We start from the raw sequence: 23257 nt of genomic DNA on the forward strand, positions 1-23257 counted from the left end.
ATCTCAAATAAAATGGCATGGAAGGGCTACATCTTGATGCTCCTCTCTAGACTAGAGATTCCCTCAAGGTCTGCCCTTTTGGACCAAGCACTGTATGTATCTCCTGTCTACAACTGGGGTTCCCAGAGATCAAAAGTTGTTTCTCCCTCTTAGACCTGGAGATCTCTGAAGGCAGGGCCTGTGTCTCCCCTCAGTCTAGGGGTAAGAATGAGGTGGGTTCCTGAGGGTCAAGACATAGGAACAAGGGCTCTTTGGGCAAAGTGATCGTCTTTTCCTTTGTATCTCTCTTATCAGCAGGCTCTGTACTCTATCCAAACAGCTGAGAAGCAACTTGTGAACTATTTTTGTTGTTTTTGAGGGGAATGGCTAGGGCAAATGGGGTTAAAGGGACTCGCCCAAGGCCACACACAGCTTTGGAGTATCTGAGGCCAGATTTCAGGCCAGGTCCTCCTGAGTCCAAGCCTGCCACCTAGTTGTCCCTCATATCACTGATTCTTTATCCCAGTCTCTAGGATCCTAACTTGCTCCCAGTTGCTCCTCTCTTCACTCCCTGATAGTGTTTGTATTCTCCCACATTTTCCATTCTTTCCCCAAGCACTTCACACTCTCCTCACTCCTCCACAATATTCTTACTTCCCCATCCTAATCTCCTTATTCCTTCTATATTTTCATCACTGCCCCCACACCCTCCTCATTCCTTAGCCATTTCCCCAATTCCTCTATACTCACATCAATTGCTGCAAGCTCTCTCTCTAACCACCCCCAAACTCTTCTTATTCTAGGCAAACTCTTAAGTCCACCACTCTGTCATCTCTCATCTTCACTATCTGGACACCCACACTCCTCACGACCTCTCCTCTTCACTCCTCATTCCTCTACACTTTCTTCCTTCTTGATCACACTCCCTCTCTCCCACATCATCATCTCTCCTGGCACTACTCTCTGTGATGCCCCAATGCTTTACACCCCCACCCCCACCTCTCTGTACTTCCCTGGAGTCTTCTCACTTCCCCACATACTGTCCACATTCCTTCATCCTGACAATATTCCAGGATCACAGAACCTTTACTTTCTTGGGCCTCAGTTTCATCATCTATATAATGAGGGTGTTAGATTAGATGACCTATGAAGTCCTTTCCATTATATTAAATGACCTCTGAAATCCCTTCCAGATGAAGTTAAGAGATTTTCCCTAAGTCCCACAGATAGTTAACAGATGAACCAAGATTTGAATATAAATTCTTTGATTCAAGAGTCAGTACTCATTCAACTATAGTATTGGCTTATGTCAGTGATGGCAAACCTTTTAGAGAATGAGTGCCCAAACTACAAGCCTCACACCACAGGTGATTCCCCCTCCTTACCTCAGACAGGGGAGGGAGGAAGCACTCCCATTGGGGTGCTAGGCAGAGGGGCAGGTGATGGGAGAAATGTTCTCAGCTGCACAGGGAGAAGGGGAGGGGAGATGCCCCATCCTGCACAGATGCTATAGGTTCACCAACATGTGATCTCTAAGAATCCCAATTCTAACACGCTATATTCTTTGTTCTTTCTTTCCTGTGCTCCTACTTTCTCATCTACCTTAGCTCTACCTTTCACCTCCCATCCCCATTCCCATTCAACCAGGCCATCTTACCTCTTTATGACTTAATTTCTTATATTTAGGTTTGCTCCCATGGCACATTATTTAGTAGTTACCACACCATTCTTGGGTCCATTATATCATTTAAATTCTATCCTTTCTTAACTGAGTTCTCATCCTTGGATGAGAAATTCCTACATGAGGCTTCTTTGTCATCTCCAGGGCCACAGGAGGCAATCATGAAACAAAATGAATCACATCTACTAAAAACTGACTAGTGGATAGCTTTAGCTGGGGTCTTGCTGATGGTTGTCAATCCTTCTATCTTTAATCTTATTCCATACACTCACTGTTTCAAACATTTTCATTCCTCTTCTAGACTCATTTCCAAACCCCACCCTGCCACATGACCCAGATTTCTACTTTACTGAGAATATTGAGGCCATTTATCTTGAACTCCCTCAGCTTTCTATTTTCATTAAGATCGAGATATATGGACTAGACAATAGTACAGACAGATTCAGAATTGGCTGGATAGCCAAACTCAAAGAGATGTTGAAAATGGTTCAATTTCACTGTGGCAAGAAGTCTATGACAGGGTATTCCAGGGATCTATGCTTGGCCCAGTGCTGTTAGACATTTTTATCAATGATATCCATAAGTGCATAGGTAGTATGTTCATCAAATTTGCAGATGACACAAAGTTGGTAGCAATATACTAACATGATGCATTACAAAGCCAGGATCCAAAAAGATCTTGTCAGGCTAGAGTACTGAGATTAATCTAGTAAGATAAAATTCACAAGAGATAAATGGAAAGATTTGCAAATGGGGCAAAGAAATCAACTTTACAAATACAAGATGGAAAGAAATATGATTAGATAGCAATCATTCTGAAAATGATCTGGGGTGTCTTAGTGGAGTACAAGCTCAATACAACTCAGTAGTTCTGTTGTTATTCAGTTGTATTCTACATTTCATGACTCCATTTGTGTTTTCTTGGCAAAGATACTAGAGTGGTTGCCATTTCCTTCTTCAGTTCATTTGACAGATGAGGAAATTGAGGCAAACAGGGTTAAGTGACTTATCCAGGGTCACATAACTGGTAAGGGCCAGAGGCCACATTTGAACTCAGCAAGATGAGTCTTCCTAACTCCAGACCCAGAATTCTATCCACTTTACCTACCAATACTGTTCTAGCAGCCAACAAAAGCTAACTCAAACTTGGGCTGCATCAAGAAGGGTATCATTTCTAGGAATAAGAAGGTAATGGTCCCTTTGTACTCTGACCTCTTCATCCCTCATCTAGAGTACTGCTGGGTGCAACTCTAGGAACTGGTTTCAGAAGGTCATAGAATAGCTAGAGAATATGCAGAGAACAATCAAGATGGTGAAGGAACTTGAGTCCACAAAGCATTAATATATGTTGAAGCAACTTTGTGTGTTTATCTGGATAAGATTATTTAAGTATTTGAAGGTCTGGTAAATGGAAAATAAATTCAATTTCTTTTGTTCTCTTTATTTTTAGGGGAAAACCAAAAGCAGGTGGGGTAGGGGAGATAAAAGTGAGAGGAGAATTACGGAGACTAATTTAAACCTGAGAAAAACTTCTTAAGAATTACAACTGTCCATTAGTAGCATGAACTGCCTCCTCAAGAGGTAACAGGCTAGGAACTAGGTGACTCAGTGGAGAGAGAGCCAGGCATACAGATTGATGGTGTTGTATTCAAATATGGTCTCAGACACTAGCTGTGTGAGCCTAGTCAAGTCACAACCCTATTTGTCACAGTTTCCTCAGTTGTAAAACAAATTGAAGAAGGAAATGACCAACCACAGGTGTCATCAGTCTCTTCCTTTCTATTGCTTCCTTCCCACCTGTTTAAAAACAGATTGAAGTGTCCCCAATCTGAATGAATACTTTCCTTTGACCTTTCTAAATATCTTTTTTCTTTTACTGCTAAAATGCTCCCATTTCTTCACTACTCACTCTCCTATGGAACCTTGTGATCAGTCTTCACTCTCAGCAGAAATTGCTTTTTCAAAGGTCATCATCAATGTCTTCCTCATTGCAAAATAGAGTGGCTTTTTCCCAGGTCTTATCCTTTTCTACTCCGCACTGCCCTACACCTTATTCCCTGCTGATCACTCTCTTTTATAGTTGTTCCCCTTACCCTGTCTCCAGAAATACCTGAAGACAGTCTTGTGGTTTTCCCCCTCCCTCTCTGCTCATTCTTCATATCTTCTTCATGATGTACCCCCTCCTAACCCTTCATGGTTAAATTCCTCAAAGAAAAGTCTTTGGTATTCTTGTTTCTCTTCCTTTTACCTTGACAAACTCTTCCAATCCTGCATCTTCTACTCTAAATTGTAAGCAGATGACTAAATGGACCACATAGACATCCCAAACAGGGAAAGGGCTTTTTGTTTTGGTAATGAAGAGGTCATTGGTGATCTTATAGAAAGTAGCTAAAGCCAAGTAGTGAAGGAATCTGAAAAATGAGAGGATGGCGAATCTGTACTTTGGAAAATCTTATGGAGCAAACTATGACTGTACTTTAGAAAACTTTAGATTGTAGGGTCCTATTCCTAAAATTTTTCAGAAGGGGGGAATATCTTTATAGGACATTATATTAAGCACAGTTTGAGACATGAGTTGAGTTAGAGGGAGGACATCCAAGTGTTAATCAATCTTTTTATCTGTGACTTGGATGAAAACATAGATGGATGGCATTCTTATCAGAGCTGTACATGAGACAAGGCTAGATCACATAATTAGTGACAAAAATAAAAATAGCAAAAATCTTGGAATATGAGGATAATGTGATGAATCTAATAAAACTAAATTTAATAGTGATAAAAGTAAAGTTCTAGGGGACCACTAGCAATTCAATGAACTGAGAGCCAGGCCAAAAGATCCTAGATTGAAACCTGACCTCAGATACTTTCATGCCAAGTGATCCTGGACAAACCACTTAACCCCTATTGCCTAGCCCTTGTCACTCTTCTGTCTTGGAACCAATACACAGTATTGATTCTAAGACAAAAGGTACTGACTAAAAAGAAGTAAGGTTCTAGAGTGTTCAAGAAATCAATTACATCATATAGAAACAAACAAGACAAGATTTTTGCTCAGTTTTAATTCTTGTTTCCACTTTTTTAGTTATTTTTAAGACCCTTTCCTTCCATCTTAGAATCAATACAAAGAATTTGTTCTAAGGAAAGAGAGAGGTAGGACTAGGCAATTGGGATTAAGTCATTTGCCCAGGATCACACAGCTAGGAAGTTTTTAAGGCCATATTTGAACTCAGGATCTTCAGTCTCTAGACCTGGATCTCTATCCATTGAGCCACCTAGTACCACACACCCCTTTTTAAATGTAAAGGACTTTGTGTTTATTTTCCATGTTCCCTTTTTTGTGAATGGTTAAGTATAAGATACAATTCCTTTTTTTAAATCCTTATTTTTCTGTTTTAGTAATAACTCTTAAGGCAGAAAAGTGGCAAGGGCTGGGCAAGCAAGGTTATGTGACTTGTACTGGATCACACAGTTGGGAAGTGTCTGATGCCCTATTTGAACTCAAGTCATCCTGACTCTATCCACTGAACCACCTAGGTGCCTCTAAAATACAATTCCTTAAGAAAGTCTTATATTATAAATATATAGGCAACACTTTTAATGAAAAAGCTCTAGGGTTTTGTTAAGCTGTATGTTTGATGTAAGTCAACAGGATGGCAAGTTATCCATGAAGACTAATGAGACTTTAGATAGCATTAAAAGAAGTACCTTGTCCAGATCTTGGGAAATAATGACCCAGAAATACTTCAACATGGTCAGATCATATGTAGAATAATATTTTCAGTTCTGGATGGTCCACATTTGAAGAAGGATATTGAGAAACCATCCAGGGGAGGGTGAGCAAGATGGTGGAGGGTTTTGAATTTATAGCATACACATATCAATGGAAGATCTGCAATGGGGATATTTAGCCTAGAAAAGGGAAGACTTAATGGGGAATGATAGCTGTCTTTTGAAAGAATGCCATACAGAGGAGGAATTAGACTTTGTCTGTTTGGCTTCAGAGGGCAGAGGTATGATCAAAGAAAAGGTAAAAGCTACAGAGAGGCAGAGAGATGTAGGATTGATGTCAAGAAAAAGAATCTAACAAGAAGAGCTATCTCATAGTGAAATGGGGACAGTGAGCCCCCCATCATTAAATGGATGAACACTTGTAGGAGCTCTTACAAAAGAAGACACAGGTTGGACTAGATGACCAATGATGAACTCTTCAATTCTTGAAGATTTCTTCTGTTCTTAGTCTTCTCTCTATCCAAACCATTTTGTACACTCTGCAAATCTTCAGAGGTCACTCACTGAGTCTCAAGTTCAAACACCTTAACCTGTCATCAAAAGCTCTCCAAACCTGACCCTTCGCCTTTGTTTTTTGGTTTCCGTCTTTATTTCCCCTCATTCCACTTAAACAACACTCCAGCCAATTGGGCTGTCCCCTACACATACCCTGAATTATCCATCCTCCATGCCATTTCTCAAGCTATTGCATATGCCTGGGATTTTCATTCTCATTTTCTTTATCTGTAGAATCCCCATGAATCCTACAAAGCCCAACTCAAATGCCATTCTCTGAGATTCCTTTCCTAGCCCTTCCTCCAGTCACTAAAAACTTTTTCTCTCAGACTTGAGTCCACCCTTTGTTTGTACCTCTCTCGTGCACTTATCATAGAATTCTTTATATTAGAGCTGGGTATCAGTTTCATATTCCTCCATTTGACTGAAACCTCCACCCAGCTTAAAAATGTCTGAATGAATGAACAAATCAAACAATGAATTAACAAGCATTTATTAAATGTCTACTACATACCTGGCCCTGCTACACAGTGGAAATACAAAGACAACAATGAATTCTTTGAAGTCAAAGTCCCTGCTTTCTAAAGGAACTTGTATTCTAACAACGAATGAATGAATGAAAAGGAATCTTGGAACAGAGAACATAGGCTGTCAGAGTTGGAAGGGGCCTTAGAAGATCATTGGATCCAATATTCTCATTTTATAGAACTCTTATCTTCATTCAGAGTTCCATCCATGCCTTCAAAGTTACCCCCCAGCCTGTGAAAGTGCCATTTCTTTTGGCCCATACTAAGAACCTGGTTCCCTGAATTATCTTCTCATTTTTTAAACCTTTACTTTCTGTCTTAGTAACAACTCTAAAACAGAAAGCAATGGCTAGGCCAATGAGGGTAAGTGATTTGCCCTGGGTCACACAACTAGGAAGTATCTAAGATAGAATTTGAACCCAGGTCCCCCTGACTCCAGACCTGGTAGTCTATCCACTGTGCTACCTAGATGCTAACTCGTTTTTAAAATATACGTTTTATGCTCCCCTGAACTATCAAGAGGATAAGGCTAACACAACGTTAGCTAGAGACCAAATTTCACTGGGATTTAGGAAATTCCTAGGAAACACCCTGTGAATTTCTGATGGCCAAATTCATAATTGGAAGATTTGGTCTAACCTTTAACCCTCTCTGAGCACTGGGGATTAAGGGAAGAATGTCTCAATATTTAGGAGAAAAGAAGAGAAGAGATGAGGAGAGGGGAGGAGAGGGGAGGGGAGGGGAGGAGGGGAGGGAAGGAGAATAACTTTTTTCCTAATATCTGAAGGCTTTCACTTGGTCCCAGGAACGGAACTCTTGGCAAGGCATCTGTTCGCACCTAGCTTCATACAAATGTTAGCTCTACCACCACCTGATGGTGCCCCTGATCCCTACCCCTCCTCTACAGATGGCTAGTGTATTCCTCCCCTTCCCAAAATTAGTTTATAGTCATTTGAATTCATTTTGTATCTTCTTTATATGTGTACACATTAAATTTAAAAGATAAAATGTAACTTTCATGGGGTGGGAACTGCTTTGTTTCTGTCTTTCAATCTCCCATGTCTAACTTGGTGCTTTGTACAAAGTAGATGAATGTTTTTAGTTTAGTTTTTATTTTTTGTTATTAAAACCCATACCCTCTGTTTTAGAATCAATGCTGTGTATTGGCTCTAAGGCAGAAGAGTGGCAAGGGCTGGGAAATGGGGGTTAAGTGACTTACCCAAGGTCACACAGCTGGGAAGTGTCTGAGGCCAGATTTGAACCCAAGTTCTCCTATCTCAGGGCCTGGCTTTCAATCCACTGAGCCACCCAGCTGCCCCTGATTAATATTTTTTGATTAAAGAGTTAATAAACTTATTCTGTTTGGCCCTAAAGGGCGAAATAAAATCACTGGAGGGTAAGACTACACAAAAATTTTCAGCTCCATCTAAGGGGGGAAATACTTTCTAATAATCAGTTATCCCACAACAGAAAGAGTTGCCTGGGAAGGCTAGAGACTTTTCCTTCACTGGAAGAATTCAAGAAAAAACTGGATAGGGGCAGCTAGGTAATACCATGGATAAAGTGTCACTCCTAGGGTTGGGAAGACATCTTACTAAGTTCAAATCTGGCCTCAGGCACTTCTAACTATTTGAACCTGGGCGAGTCATTTAACCCTATTTGCTAGGAAAGCAATGGAAAAGAAAGAAATGGGGAAAGAGGAGAAAGGAAAAGAAAAGCTTGGATGAATTATCAGGAATGCCTAGGGTAGAAAGTTGGACTAGATGACCTTTCACCCTGCCTTATTATGCCCTGGAGAAATGCCCACCTCCTTCCCTCCAACTTCTCTTGCCTCTCCTGTCCCTCAGAACCCACTCAGGATGAATTGCAAAGGAATATTAATGTAAAGTCAGAAGAGACCTTATTAGAATTTAATGCCCTCATTCTATTTATGAGGAAACAGATGCAAAAAAAAAAAGATAAAGTGACTTGTCTAGGGTCACATAGTTTATACATTTTTGAGGCAGAATTTGTAACCAGGTTTTCCTGTCTTCCAAATTCAGTAACCGCATTGCCTCGTGGACAGGAGAAATTAGTTATCACTTTTCTCCTCTTAGGAGAGGACACAAGACACCCAGAGAGGAAAACACAATGAAGGAAAAGACACATCTATGAAGGAAAATAACTTGCCCAAGTTCATGCAGTCAAGTTCATACAGCTTTCTAGCAGCTGATAGGTGTCTAGAGACCCAGCTTGGGGTTCCTTCTATCATACCACGTTGTCTCTCAGCCAGATCCACTGCATAGCTCTTGGCCAGGTGCTTTCTTTATGGCCCCTAACAACCACCTCTTTTCCTATTTGTTTCATTACTCACAGTAAACCTGGATGTGCAAGGACCAGAGGACCAAAGTCATGTTTCAATCTTAGGAGAGCCCTTAGTTTGCTGTTTTCCTTTGGTTCAAAAAATCAGTGACATACAGAGCTTGCACCCTGTCGATGGCTGAGCCCTAACCAAACCAAACAACAAACCAAACCCCTGATGCTGAGAGCTATATAGCTTGAGTAAGGTACCGCTGGCATAAGTGTGGGAGAGCCAACTCTGTCGCCATTTTTGGCAGCCCAGCTCAGCATATACATCCTACTAGCACTGATTAGGGGGAGTCAATCCTGGGTCTTTATGCTGACCTTGTTTTTTGCCCATCCACTCTCCACCTCACCCCCTTCCTGGCTCCGTGTCATGGCTGGTGTTTAGAAAAACTTTATTCCAGGTAAAGGACAAGACAGAAGACGATTCCAGCTAAAGGAACTATGTGTGGAATGATTGCAAAGAGAAAAGGTAGAACAAGGCATCCAGTTTAGAAGGGGTGACTAGTAGAGTTCTGAGGTCACAAGACATAGGAGAAGGGGTGAGGAGAGTTGGGGAAGGAAGACAATGGGGAGAGAAGAAGACCTAAGAACCTGTGTGAGGGAGCTTTGGCATCATGTTGAATTGTTGGGGATAGGCCATCATGTAAGGAGAGAATGGAGTGCCCCCAACCCAGAGTGAGAAATTATACCCTAGTACTAAACCACTATTTTCCAAGATCACTGCCTGAATTGGGGTGGTTTATCATCTCTGTCTTTAGCCTATGATGTTATAGAGTGGCCTATTAGAACTTCATGTGTCCCATTTCCATGGAATTTCAAATATAAAATCTTTTTGTTTTTTAGAAGTTATAATTCTCCTTACCTATTAGAACTAAAAATCCCTCTGTCCTTTTAGAATTTAGAACCTCATCATTCCATTAAAATTTAGAACCCCATTGATCTCTTAGAATGTAGAACTCCATGGAACTCTTTGAATTTAGAACCTCACAATCACCAGAATTTAGAACCCCATTTAATTATTAGAATTTAGAATCTCTTTTGGCCTATTAGAATTTAGAATTCCATAGGCTGTTTTGAATTTAGAACCTCATTAGCTTACTAAAATTTAGAACATCACTGTCTTCATAGAATTTAGAACCGCATGGGCCTGTTGGAATTTAGAGCCTCATTGCCCTAGTAGAATTTAGAACCCTCTCAGAATTTAGAATACCACTTTCCTTTTAGAATTTAGAACCTTCCTAAAATACCATTGTTCTGATAGCATGCGTCCGAGAACCCCACGACTTAATAAAATTTGGAATTCCTCCCCTTCCTGAAGAAGTTCATAAAATTCCATTCTTTTTCACTGAGTGGTCAATGAATCATCCTCAAGAACAGATGGAGCCTCTCCCTCTAAAAAGAAAAAAGCTAGAGTTCCTAACTCTGGGAGAAAAGAGTTTCCTCCATACCAGCCCTGGCCATGTTCTTCGACGTCCCTGCCACTAGCTTGATGTAAGTCAGATTCAGTGTTCCTTCTCTAATGCATCCTTGAATGTTTGTGAGGATGGATGGAAGTCATCTGTCAGAGAAACCCCGATCACTCACCAGTCCTGCCGTCCCCTCCTCGGTCCTTGGTCAAGCTGGTGAGACAGTTCTCTGGGCTCTCGGTGCCATCCCTCAGGCAGTCATCCCCCCGGGAAGGGCTCTCACCGGCAGCCAGGTCTGGGGCATCCCCACCGGAGCAGGCACATGGGGTCTGCATGATGCCGCAGGGATGAGAGCTCCGGCTGCCAGCCAGACAAGCCTCCAGCCAACGGCAAAGCATCTGACAGGCGGCCCGGCTGGGGCTGCGATTGCCCACCACCAAGTACTCCACAGAGAATTCTGCATCAGGGCCTGGATAGGGGGAGACCAGAGCCTGATCATCAGGCCCCAGCTGCTGCTGTCGTCTCATCTGCAGAAACTGCTTGTTAGACTGGAGGAAAGCATAACGGGCCGACGGGTCGCAGAGACGCAGGACCTCGTCGAAGCTCTCCACTCCCAGGTAGGTGCGTGTGGACTCCAGGAAAGAGTCAAACTGGTAGGTGCGAACGGGCCAGGGCCCACAAGGCCCAGCAGGCTTAGACACCTTCATGTAGAGGGTATAACGCCGTGGGTCGGGATTCCGCAGGGTCCAGGAGCAGCGGGAAGCGTTGGCCGGGAAGACAGAGGCTGAAGAGAAATAGCCAAAGAATTTGCCCAGGACTAGTGTGGCGCAGGGGTCAGACCCCTGTCCGGAGTCAGTGCCGCCCACTGCCCAGCTTGGTTGGACCAGGACAAGAAGGAGAGGAGTGAGGCTCCAGACCAGTTCCAGGGCAGCAGCTGAGCTCCTCATCCTAGATCTCGGGGCCCCCGGAACTGAGTGCAATTGGCGGCCAAAGTTGGGGAAGGTCTGGACATAACAAGGGCTCCACGGGTGGGGTGGGAAGGAGGAGGCCAGCAAAGCACAAGAAGAGATCCGGGGCTAAAAGTGAAGGTGGGGACCAGTGAGGGGCTACAGGGCTAACTGCAGGGCCGTAGCAGATAGGCAGGAGAGAAGAAGCCAGTGAGCAGGGGGATGACGATTTTGAAAATGCTTCAGGTTGTGTTTTCTAGACAGATGCTCCCTCCTGTGGCCATCAACTGTAGCTGAGATAGGAAAAATAGAGAAGAAAGGAACATTAAGTGCTTGGGAGAGGAGTGGGCCCTCTGGCCCTGCATCCATTTCATTGAACCCTTATGGAAGGATAACAGGGAAACAAACGACTGGGGCCTCCAACAAGAAAGAGCATCTTTGCACCCTTCTCCTTACTGGCCCTTGAGACCTGAGATCAGAGGCTCACAAATCTAGAGTTGGCAAGCCTTAGGCACCATTTAACTAAGCTCCTCATAATTTTACAGAGGAAGAAACTGAGGCCCAAAGGTGGGAGGTGACTTGTCCAAGGTCACACATGCAGAGGTTTTTTAGAAACCCAACATGATAATCTGTTGGAAATCACAGGGCAGCCAGGGCCAGAGCCCTGTGCCCACATCTGGCTTCTTGAAGGGATGCTAGTAGACAGGTTGGGTGCAGGGGGGTAGAGGGAGGAGAGAGTAGTAGGTTCTTCTTTAGGGATGGGGTAGGGAGCTGCAGGCATCTGCTATAAGTAGAAAAATGGGAAAGAGGAAGTTAAACTTTCCCTTTCTACTGCTCGTCTCCCCATGTCTAGGGCTTAATGAGCCCCAGAACTGGCTCTGGAAAGTTGGCAGACATCAATGCCAACCTGCCTACATCCCTCCACTCACCCAGGGAATTCTGCAGGGATCTTTCCCTTCTGTGCCTCTGCAGGACAATTTGTCTCATGTGTCTACTCCTTCTGCCCTCAGAGGGCTCTTCTTCCTATCTTGTCTCTTCTCTAAGCCATTCTATCCTGCTTTCCCTCTTTCCCTCCCTATCCCATCCTGCCTCTCTTGACCCTCTCTATGTCTCCCTGTATCTGTCTATCTCTATCCTCTCCCTCTCTCTTTCTCTCTCCCTCTTTCCCTCTCCAGTTTTCTGTCTCTCCTGTTTCTCTTTTCTCTCCTCTGTTTCTCTATGGCTCTATTTTCTCCCTCTTCCTGTCTTTGTGTCAGTCTCTCCAGTTCCTTCCCCCTTTGTCTCTCTGCCTCTCAGTCTCGTTCTCTCTCTGTTTTTTCCCTACCTGTCCTCCATATCTCTCTCCCTTGCTTCTCTCTCTCTCTGTATCCTAGTGCTATTGCTTCTCTTTCTTCTCTCTTCCATTCTCCATCACTGTCTTTGTTTCTCTTTTCTTGTCCTCTCTCCAGGTCTCTCTCTCAAGCCTCTCCTCTCTCTCTTCCTGGCTGTACCAGCTCCAAGTGCTCTCTATTCTCTCCCCCTGACTTTGAGTCTTTTGGTCCTTCCCCCTCAAGCCAACCATCCGCTCCCCATCTGTCTCTCAAACAACTCTGAATGTCAGGCAGAAAAGTTGAGGGGGGAGTGGAGACATGAGAACCTCTAGAGGTCACCTTGTTTACATCCCCCTTCTGTATAAAGACAGACTAGTTGCCTGAGTTGCCCCCAGAAAAAAATGGCTTGGAGTAGGACAAGTGTTTAGAGGACAAAGAGCACCATTGTTCACAGAGTTCTGATGAGCTATTAATTTGCCCCCCCCCACTTCCATCTATAATGAATTTAAGGGTTAACCATCCTTAGAAACTTTAGGATGTGCCCTGAATCCTTCTGGCTACAACTACCTGTCTTCCTCTGCTAGTCAACTTGGTTCTTTAACCCTCCGGCCTTGTTCCTAGCACCACTGACTATGGCTAGACCCCTCTGCCCTTCACATTGTCCCAGCCCCCTCGCCTCTCTCTTGCAACCCTCCCCACCCTAACAACTCTCTTCTCACTTCTCCCACTCTTTCTGCTTCTCCCTCTGTCTCTCAGTTTGCACTCTGCACAAGAACTTAACTTTTAGGGGCCATCCAGTCCAACCCCCAGGGTTCATAGATGAGGAGACCAAATCCCACAGGGACTTGCCCAAGGCCACCTAGGCAGTCCCCTTCACAGAGGGGAATTGAAGCCAAGTCCCCAGACTGAAGACCCAGTGCTCTTCCTATTGTTCAGACCTTGAGCTATCATTATGGCCACCCTTTGGCTGTACAGGGACAAAATTCATCAGCAGCTTACTATTATCCCACCCCAAGACCAGGAGTTGGAAAGATCTGTGTTCAGAAAGTCCCAATCCTGCCACTGACCTGCTTTGTGACCCCACAGCAAGTTCTTTCCCCGCTCAGGGGCTTAGTTTTCTCTGAAATGAAGGGGTTAGATTACATGCATAAGGCTGCTTCCAGTTCCAGATATTTAAAATTCCAGTTATGTGGCCTTGGGTAAGTCACTCTCCCTTAACTAGACCTCCGTTTCCTTCCTTCTCAAGGAGAGGGTTGGAATATATGGTGTTTGAGGTATCCCCTAAAATGAATTCAGAGATGTCCACTCTCTCTCTAGCCAAGTATGTGCATGGCCTTAATTGGCTTATTATTTAGAGATGGGGCTATTAAAGGTGTCAGGACCTGGGGACTGCACCTCCTAAGTCTCCTATCCCTGCCATGAGGCAGTGCTACTTTCTTATTGTTGCTCTTTATTACTTTTCCCCCATTTAATTCCTTAGCCTACAGCAGTGTCTCCAGAAGATGCTTATGGTTCCCTAAAGATTAGGCATAGCCAGTAGAAACCACAGCCAGAATCACATGGTATCCTCCTAGGGACCTCCCAGAGGCCATTGCTGGCTCTCCTGCCATATAGATCCTATCCAGAGCACAGGGAGATAAAATGCCTCATTTAAGAAATAACAAAGAGGAGCATGTGGCTTGAATAGGGAACGTAGCATGAAGAATAGTGACGTGAAATGGCAGGAAAGTTTGACTGAAGCCAGTCAGCAAGGGCTTTCAGTGCTATGCTGATGAGTCTGTAATTGATCCCAGAGGTAACCGGGACCTGATAAAGGTTACTGGGCAGGAGAGTGACCAGGCCAGACTTATGCTATAAGAGTTTATTTTGTCAGCTGTAAGTTAGATTGAATGGAGTGCAAGGGAAGGAAGGAAGAAAAGACAAAAAGGAAGGAAGGAAGGAAGGAAGGAAGGAAGGAAGGAAGGAAGGAAGGAAGGAAGGAAGGAAGGAAGGAAGGAAGGAAGGAAGGAAGGAAGGAAGGAAGGAAGGAAGGAAGGAAGAAAAGAGAAAGGAAACGAAGGGAAGGAGAAAGGATGGAGAGGAAGGAAGGGATAGGAAGAAAACAAGCATTTATATAGTTATCTGTGATGTGACAGGCACGATGCTATATGTTTTATAAATAGTATCTTATTCAACACTCACAACAACCCTGAGGGTAGAACAGTTATTCCCATTTTACAGGTGAAGAATCTGAGGCAAACAAAGTTTAAATGACTTGTCCAAGTTCACACAGTTAGGATGCTGTTCACAATAATCCTGAAAAGAGGGAAAAGGAGGACTAAACTAGAATGATGACTGTGTGAGTGGATAGATGGGCAAGGGTTAGAGAAATAGATGTTGTAGTGGCAGAACAGATGAGGAATGCTTGGTTATGTGGTGTAAGGGAGAAGGAAGAATCTGAGCTCATGAACCCAAGTGACTAGAATGATGATGCCCTCAGGAGAAATAGGGAAATCTGAAAGATTGGGGTGGCAATGGGGAAATGTGTGTGTTGGGGGTGGAGATCATGAGATCATTTTGCATATACAATTTTACACAACCAGGTGGTGATTGTTAATGAAGTTTGCAATGCAGGACTAGAACAGGAGAGAGAGACCAGACTTGGGTATATAGTCCTCTGGGCGTTAGATGTAGAGTACACTTTCTTCCCTCAGAATCCTTTTCTTCCTTCAAAGTTCAGTTTACGTATAACTTCCTCTAGGAAGTCTTCTCTGACACTCCTCCTCCCCCACATATCATTGCTTTCTCTTTTTTTCAAATAACTTTGTACTTATACATATGGACTTCAATCTGTATTATTCCTATCCCAACCCTCCCCCCCCCCCTCAAAACGAGATCAAAGTTCTATTTCTGGACTTGGAAATCCAGAAATATCCTCCTAGTAGATATGTAAAAATTTTGGTTTTTGTATCTCCAACACATAGTATAATACCTTGAAAATAATAGCTGCTTAAGTTGAAAATACTTATAGGATTACTTCCTTTAGTAGTAAAGAACTTCAGAAAAAGCAGTTTATCCATCCACGGGGGAATGGATAAACACATTGGCATGTAAAATGGAATGTAGGAAAAAATGTATGTGATGAGTCCAGAGAAGCATGATAAGACTTGCATGAACTGATGCAAAGAAAAGTAACAGAAAAAATAAAAACAATTACACAAATGTAAATGGAAAGAGCAATATCAACAAATAACAAAAATTGACTGCTGTGAAATTATGACTGGGCTTGTCCCCAAAGAAGAGATATGAGGATGCAATGTCCTTCCTTGTTTGCAGAGGTAGGAGATTTGGGGTGTGTATATAATGTATACTCTCCTGTACATAATGGCAAATTTGGTGAATGGCTTGGTTACTTTTGCTGAATTGTTCTCTCTTTCTCATTTCTTATTCTTTGTTTTATAACATTTGACTCTGAAAGGAGAAGAGAGATATATTGGGAAACTTGGATACCCCAGAAAAAATATCAATAATTTAAAAAAAAAAGTTGAATTGTTTTTTTCCACAAAGGCAGTAACACATGACTTGGTACTTAATCCTTCCTCCAGAGATTATAGATGAGGCTTCATTTCCCAATAGAAGCTCTATTAGGTCAGGGTCCTGCTCTATTCTTTCTTTCACTAATTGCTTCTTGAGGACAGGGCCATGACTCCTCCTTTAATCTCCCACAAAACAAAGTTACACCCCCACCAAGGTCTCAAAACAGACAGTCAGTGTCCTAACTTTTTACTGGAACATTTCATAACATAGAGAAATTCTTTCTGAAATGTAAAGCTACTGTCTTACACAAGTAGATGAACAGACCCATTTCTAAGACGAATATGGATCCAATAAATATGCAGTTTTACATACCACTCAAGATGCAAAGGGTTGGCAGAATTAGCAAGCTAGAAGAGATGGATGGGATATCAATGATAGATAATGCACTCCCTAAAAATCTCTTCTCTCCACTTAACATCTCCATTTCCTCCCACAGAACCTCATATAAATGATCTCAAAGCCCCTCACTATCCTAGATACTGTCCCTTTGGATATGCCTTCGTTTGTCAACAGTCTCTCTAAAATGAGATATCCAGAACTGAATAATGTTATTCCAGATTTGGACTGACCAAAGTAGGAGGGAAATGGGTCTATGACTTTCCTCATGCTAAACCATATACTTCCTTATGTAGCCTGGAACCAAACCAGATTTGGGAGCATCCCTATCACACTATAGACTCAAACTGAGTTCATCATCAACTAAGACTCCTAGATCTTTTTCAGAAATGTCTCTGTCTAGCAATGTATCTCTATCCCTTGTTCACACAGCTGATTTCTTTTAATCTAACTGCAGGACATCAAATTCATGCCTCTTCTATCCCATCCTTGTTTCACGGGACATGGAGAAAAGTCACACAATATAGGCATGCATGGATGGGTCACATCCTTCATCAGTAGAAGAGACATCCACATTGATGAGATCAGATATTTATCTGAGTATTTAAAAATATTTCATCCTACTAAATTTAGACCATTGTTCCAACCTGTTTTAGTCTTTTTAAATCCCAAGTCTCTCATCGAGAGTGTTAGTTATTCCACCCACTTTTGTGACAGTGATAAATTTGACAAGCATTCTCAATATGTTGTTCATAAAAATGTCGAACAGAATAGGACTCAGGTCAGATCCCTCAAGCATGCCACTAGAGACCTCCCTCCAGGTTGACATGGGTTTATTAACTATCACTCTATGTCTGACTGTGGTTGTCAATATTTTCCTCTGGAGGAAAGAAAGGAGAGAAGAGGGAATGAGTCTCAAGATTTGGTATGATATATTGGTGACCCAGAACCCATAAGAGTGCTTTGAACATTTGTTGTGGTTTAGTCATTTTTAATCATGTCCAAATTTTCATGACTGCATTTTAGGCTTTCTTGGCAAAGATGCTGGAGTGGTTTTCCTGTTCATTTTAAAGGTGAGAAACTGAGGCGAACAGGATTAATTGACTTATACAGGGTCACATGAGCTGCTAGTAAGTATCTGAGGCCAGATTTGAACTCATAAAGATTCCAAGCCTAATATTCTATCCATTGTGCCCCCTGACTGCTTCTTTCATGAACATAGTTGTTACTTAATAAAATTTTGTAAAAATAAATGAAGACTGAGAATTGAAGATGACATCACAAATTAAAAGAAAATGGCAGAGGTACTTGGACCACTGAGCATCATCCATAATCCTACTGCTAATGCTTTATGGGAGTCCATAGCCCAGACCCAATGCTGACATCAAGGCCAATTCTAGTCCTAACATTAATGATAGTCCCCGGTACAAACTTTAATCTTAGTTCAACTTTTATTCAGAGTCCATAGGCAGGTGGATATAAAGACAAGGTCGGCTTGAGAGGTTAGTCATTTAGTCAACAAGCATTGAGTCCTTATTATGTATCAGGTACTGTGCTAAACGTAGGGGATATACATAAAGGCAAGAATGTTGGTTCTGCAGTTTAGAGGTTCTGGGTTCAAATTTCACCTCTGAAACTAACCCTGAACAAGTTGCTTAGCCATCCTAAGCAGCAGTTTTTCATATGAAAGTGAAAAGTTGGACTAGAAGGTTTTTGAAATCCCTTCCAGCTTTAGATCTCTGATCCTATGAGCCCTAAAAAATGCTCAGCTCAGTCCTATCTACCTGGGTCAGATCTTGGGTCTCCTCTCCAGGCTCCAGGGCTCCCATGTCCCATTTGGGTTCCCTGCCTCCTCCTTTCCATCCTTCCTCCAATTCTCCATCACAAGCTTTCTCTCCATCCTGGAGCTTCTCCAATGCTGTTTCTTAGCAACTCCCTTGGCTTTCCAGAGAAACAACACATCTTCATGTGGGGGCTGGATATTTAGAAGGAGAAGGAGGTGTAGTACAGAGAACATCAGAAGGAGGAGGTCTGGATTTTAGTCCCAAACCCTGTCACTGATTGGCTCTGTGAGCTAAGGAAAGTCATTTCATGCCTCAGTCTCCCCATGACAAAAATGGGGATAGTTGTTGCTGTACCACAGATCTGCAGTGAGAATCCAAAAGGACTGTACATTTGAATGTGCTCTGGAACATGGTTAAAGTGTGGGATGATCCAGAGAAATGGCCTCTCCAGAAGAGCTCTATTTATGTATCTCCTTCAGGGACCTCCAGGGCTATAGTTTCTCAGAGGATCTGGCAGGATCCTAACTGGCAGCCTCAGGCATTCTTCAGTTCTACCAACCTGAGTCAGTGGTGCTAGGAAAAGGGGCCTCCCCAAAAGAGCAAAGATATCTTTCCTCGCTGAGAATCCTGTGGTTCCATGGATGATGCACTGGACAGCCAGTTAGTGTCAGGGTTCTGGACTAAACTCCCAGACCTCTTCTGAGTTGGATCTTCACCGTACTGAATCTCCTTCCCCTTCTAAATATCCAGTCCCTATCTGAAGAAGGATTGTTACTAGTCAAGTTCTTAGTCTTGCCTCAGCTGCTGACTTGTGAGAAAATAAGGTAGTCATTTCCCTTCTGTTCCTTCCCCAGTTTTCCTTCCTTCCCCCTAAAACAAAAGGCTTGGATGAGATAGATTCTGTAGCCCTTTCCAACCATGATTTAATGTCCCTGCTAGCTCTGGCTTTGTAGCTTCTGGACCTTTGTTCTAGGGTTCCTTCCAGTTCTGACACTCTATGATCAACTCCAATGTTTTTCGTTCTGTCTTCCATTAGATCATTAACTCCTTGAGGGCAGGGCTAGCCTTTTGTCTCTTTTGTATCTCAAGCATTTAGCACAGTTTCTGAGACACAGTAGGCACTTAATAAATGTTTAATGATTGTTCTAACATCACTTGCAGCTCTGAAATTTTATGTTCTAAAATCCCTTCCATCTTTGACATTCTACATTCTAAGATTTCTTCCAGATCGAACATGTTATGAATCTAGATTTTAATGCATCTTCCTGTTCTGATGTTCTCTGTTCTATTTTCTAACATCTCTCCCAACTCTGACATTTTATGTTCTATATTCCAAGATCCCACCCAACTCTGATATTCCATGAACCTATGAAGGGGCCCAAAGCCCCTCATTCTAGAGACCTGCCAAGGCATAAAACCCACAAACAGTTCACTGGAAATGAATTGTCTGTTTAGCATGATTCTCCTCTTCCCTGCTGAGTTTGGAAGGTTTCCCTGGTGAGAATGAGAATGATAGCCTAGTAATAATACTCAATCCTAAGACATTTAATGATTGGCAGGTTTCATGGCTCTCCCATATCCATTATCCTAGCTGAGCTTTAGGATGGAAACTGCCAAGGTAGAGAGTCTTATTCCCACTTTAAAGAAGAGGAAATATAGAAGCGAAGGGACTTGCCCAAAGTCATCTAAGTGAGTCAGTGGTTAAAAAAGGTGGGGCCACAAGCCAGGTCTAGAACTCATTCCTTTGTATTATGGCATGATCGGGCTTTGAAAAGCAATTTTTTTAAAAAACATGAGTGTTGTTGATCGAATGATAAACTCTTGCTCTGATGAACTGATTCAAGAAAGACTAGAAAACTGTTCATTTTCCTCATCGTTTGCTTATTCCAAACACAGTGCTGGGTGGCAATATCTGCCTGGCTGATAGAAAACTGAGTTGGGGTGTGCTGGTAAATGCTTAAGCACTAACTCTCTAGGAAGTGGGTTGGGGGGGCTCCAGAGACGGAGGGAGAAGGGAGGAATGTATGCAGGACTTATATCACTTTCTTAAGTCTAGACTAACAACAAAACAATATATCAAGCCCTGGTTTGTAGTATCTGCCAGTTTCTGAAGTATAAAGGCTTGTGCTGAAAATTTAACAATCAGTTCTTTTTCAGGGCTGTCTGACTTGGCCTCCTTCTATAAACCCACTATTTGAGGGCTCACATTTGACAAAGGGAAAAGGATGGGGTAGAAGGAAGTGATTAAACTTTGAGGATTTAAAAGGGTACCTACAAGACATCCAATCAGCCTTTACATAGAGAAGGATTGTCAAACAAATCACTTCAGAAAACAGCAAAGGATGGTATCCAGAAGAACTCTGAGGGATAGGAAGGCAGCTCAGTGGACAGAGCACCAGGCCTGGAGATGGGAGAACTTGGGTTCAAAGCTGGCCTCAGATACTTCCTAGTTGTGTGACCCTGGGCAAGTCACTTAACCCCAATTGTCTAGCCCTTATTGCTCTTCTGCCTTGGAACCAATACTTCGTAAGAAGTCTAAGTCAGAGGGGAGGGATGTTTAAAAAAGAAGGAAAATAACTTGAAAGGGAGATTCACTACAAATAGTAATAATGACTAACCAAAATAACTTTAAGGTTTGCAACACACTTAACTTCAGTATCACATTTGGTCTGTGAAACAACCCTGTGAGGTAGATGCTACTATTTTTTTAAACTCTTACCTTCTGTCTTAGAATCAATACCAAGTGCCACTCTGAAGGCAGAAAAGTGGTAAAAACTAAGCAATTGTAGCTAAGCAGGGTCTGAGGCCATATTTGAACCCAAGATCTCGCCCCTCCAGGACTGGCACCTTATCCACTGAGCCACCTTGCTATTATTATAGGTGCTATTATTATCTCAATTTTACAGAGGAGGCAACAGCAGCTTAGAGAAGTCCAATGATTTAATAACTATGGCTACAAGGCAGAAGCTTAAGAAACTTGGTCCTCCTGATTCCAAATCCAAGTCCATGCCTCATAAGTAAAGCAGTGGGGGCAGCTGGGCAGCTCAGTGGATTGAGAGCTCATATCTGGCCTGAAACTTCCCAGCTGTGTGACCCTGGGCAAGTCACTTAACTCCCATTGCCCAGCCCTTACCACTCTTCTGCCTTGGAACCAATACCCAGTATTGAATCCAAGGTGGAAGGTAAGGGCTTTAAAAATAAGTAAAGTATTAATGGAGATCTGAGAAATACCAGAAATAGCTGTATCGTTGTGGGGCATGCTAATAACCCAGTTCTGTTGCCTTTGGCACATCAAGCTTCTTCTTTCCCATTAGTCACTCACAAACTTCATTTCCATGCCATCTCAGCACTTGTCCTAGGCATTCCAAGGTGAAAAAGCACAAGACCAAGGACAGCAGCCTGGGACATTCTAATTGAACCCTACCTTCAGATAAGGTTTGCCAATTAATGATGACCGGAGTCGAGATTTAAAAATAAAAAAAAAAACATCTTTATCTTCTATCTTAGAGTCAATACTGTATATTGGTTCCAAGACAAAAGAACAGTGAAGAGTAGGCAATTGGACTGGGTGACTTGCCCAGGATCATGCAGCTAGGAAGTGTTTCAGTCCAAATTTGAGCCCAGGACCTCCGGACTCCAGACCCAGCACTCTATCCTGAGCACTGAGCAACCCAGCTACCTCTCTGAGCCAACATTGGAAGGAAGGAGGTGGAAATGAAGAAAGAAAGCATTCTAGGCAATAGGGACATCAAGTGAAAAGGCCTGGAGTACAGAAAAAGTGTGAGATGTGTGAGAAACAGCAAGAAAGATGGCGCCATGTATATCCTTTTGGCAGTCTGGGGAAGCCTATGGACTTCTCAGAATACTATTTTTAAATGCATTAAATAAACGGCATAGGTTGGCAAAAGAAGCCAATTAGAATCAAACCAATTTTATATATAATTAAATATTACATATAAGTTAGTTAAATTATGTATGTGTGTATAATACCATATGTAAAGTATATATAATTATATAAGTATATGATATAAATAATATATTTAAATATAACTATACCCATATAAATTATATTATATATATATAAATTACCTCTAAATGTATATATTTATAAATATATGAATACAACATAAATATAAAAATAAATTCTAAATATATTAAAAGTATATATATATTCATAGATCATTTATATTGAATTATTTATTAAATTACATTAAATTATTTATATTTATTATATTATATGAATAAGTTATAACTAAGTATAAATTACATTGTATAAATTATATATAATTATAAAATATATATGGAATATATATTATGTAATACACCTATATGTTGATGTTGTTCAGTCATTTCAGCTGTGTCTGACTCTCTGTGACCCCATGTGAGTTTTTCTCAATCAAAGCTACTGAGTGGTTTGCCATTTCCTTCTCAGGTTATTTTATTGAGGAGGAAACGGAAGCAAACAAGGTTAAGGGACTTGTTCAGGGTCACATAGCTAGTAAAGTGTCTGAAGCTAGATTTGAACTTATAACAATGAGTCTCTCTGACTCTGAGCCTGGACCTCTATTCACTGTGTCACCTCGCTGCATCTGTACCCATACATATACATAAGGTACCTACATACATCTGTTCCTGTTAAATTTGTAGATTCCCAGGTTAAAAATTCTTCTCCTAAATGTATTATGTGTAGGCAGAACAGAGATGAGATGTTAGTTCATGGGACTGGTCCTAGGAGGGCCAATTGGTCCACAGATCCTTTCTTAGTCTACTTTTCCAATGTCCAAACTGCCATCATTTGAGCCATCCCTTTCTGTTTAGGCATCCAGTCTTGCGGGTTGCTGGTAAGACATGCCCAGCGGAGGCTGGGGAGATTTCAGAGTGAGCGCGCAATTCCCCGGTCCTAGAGATTAGATCTTCAGATCCGCTGGAACGTGGAAGCCCTGACCCAGAACCACAAAGCCCAGGTCTGTCATTTCAGCAGCACCCGGTGGTAGGCTGTCTCGTCACTGGTCAGAAAACCTGGACTGGGCTCCGGGATCTGCTTCTGATTTGCTTTGTGACCTTGGGCCAGCCTTTCCTCT

General features: G+C 42.3%; 1 protein-coding gene across 7 annotated transcripts in view; it reads right to left on the minus strand.

The window, feature by feature from the left end:
* ADGRB1 (adhesion G protein-coupled receptor B1) overlaps nt 1-23257 on the minus strand; it is a 290949-nt gene that overhangs the window by 225467 nt on the left and 42225 nt on the right. For all 7 annotated transcript variants that reach the window (XM_056820734.1, XM_056820738.1, XM_056820736.1 and 4 more), the window contains one exon: nt 10402-11463. In XM_056820734.1, coding sequence (XP_056676712.1) covers nt 10402-11170 — 769 coding nt within the window. In that variant the 5' untranslated portion in view covers nt 11171-11463. The remainder of the gene's footprint in view (nt 1-10401; nt 11464-23257) is intronic.

The sequence above is a fragment of the Monodelphis domestica genome, chromosome 3 (genome assembly GCF_027887165.1).
Source record: "Monodelphis domestica isolate mMonDom1 chromosome 3, mMonDom1.pri, whole genome shotgun sequence".
Taxonomy (NCBI): domain Eukaryota; kingdom Metazoa; phylum Chordata; class Mammalia; order Didelphimorphia; family Didelphidae; genus Monodelphis; species Monodelphis domestica.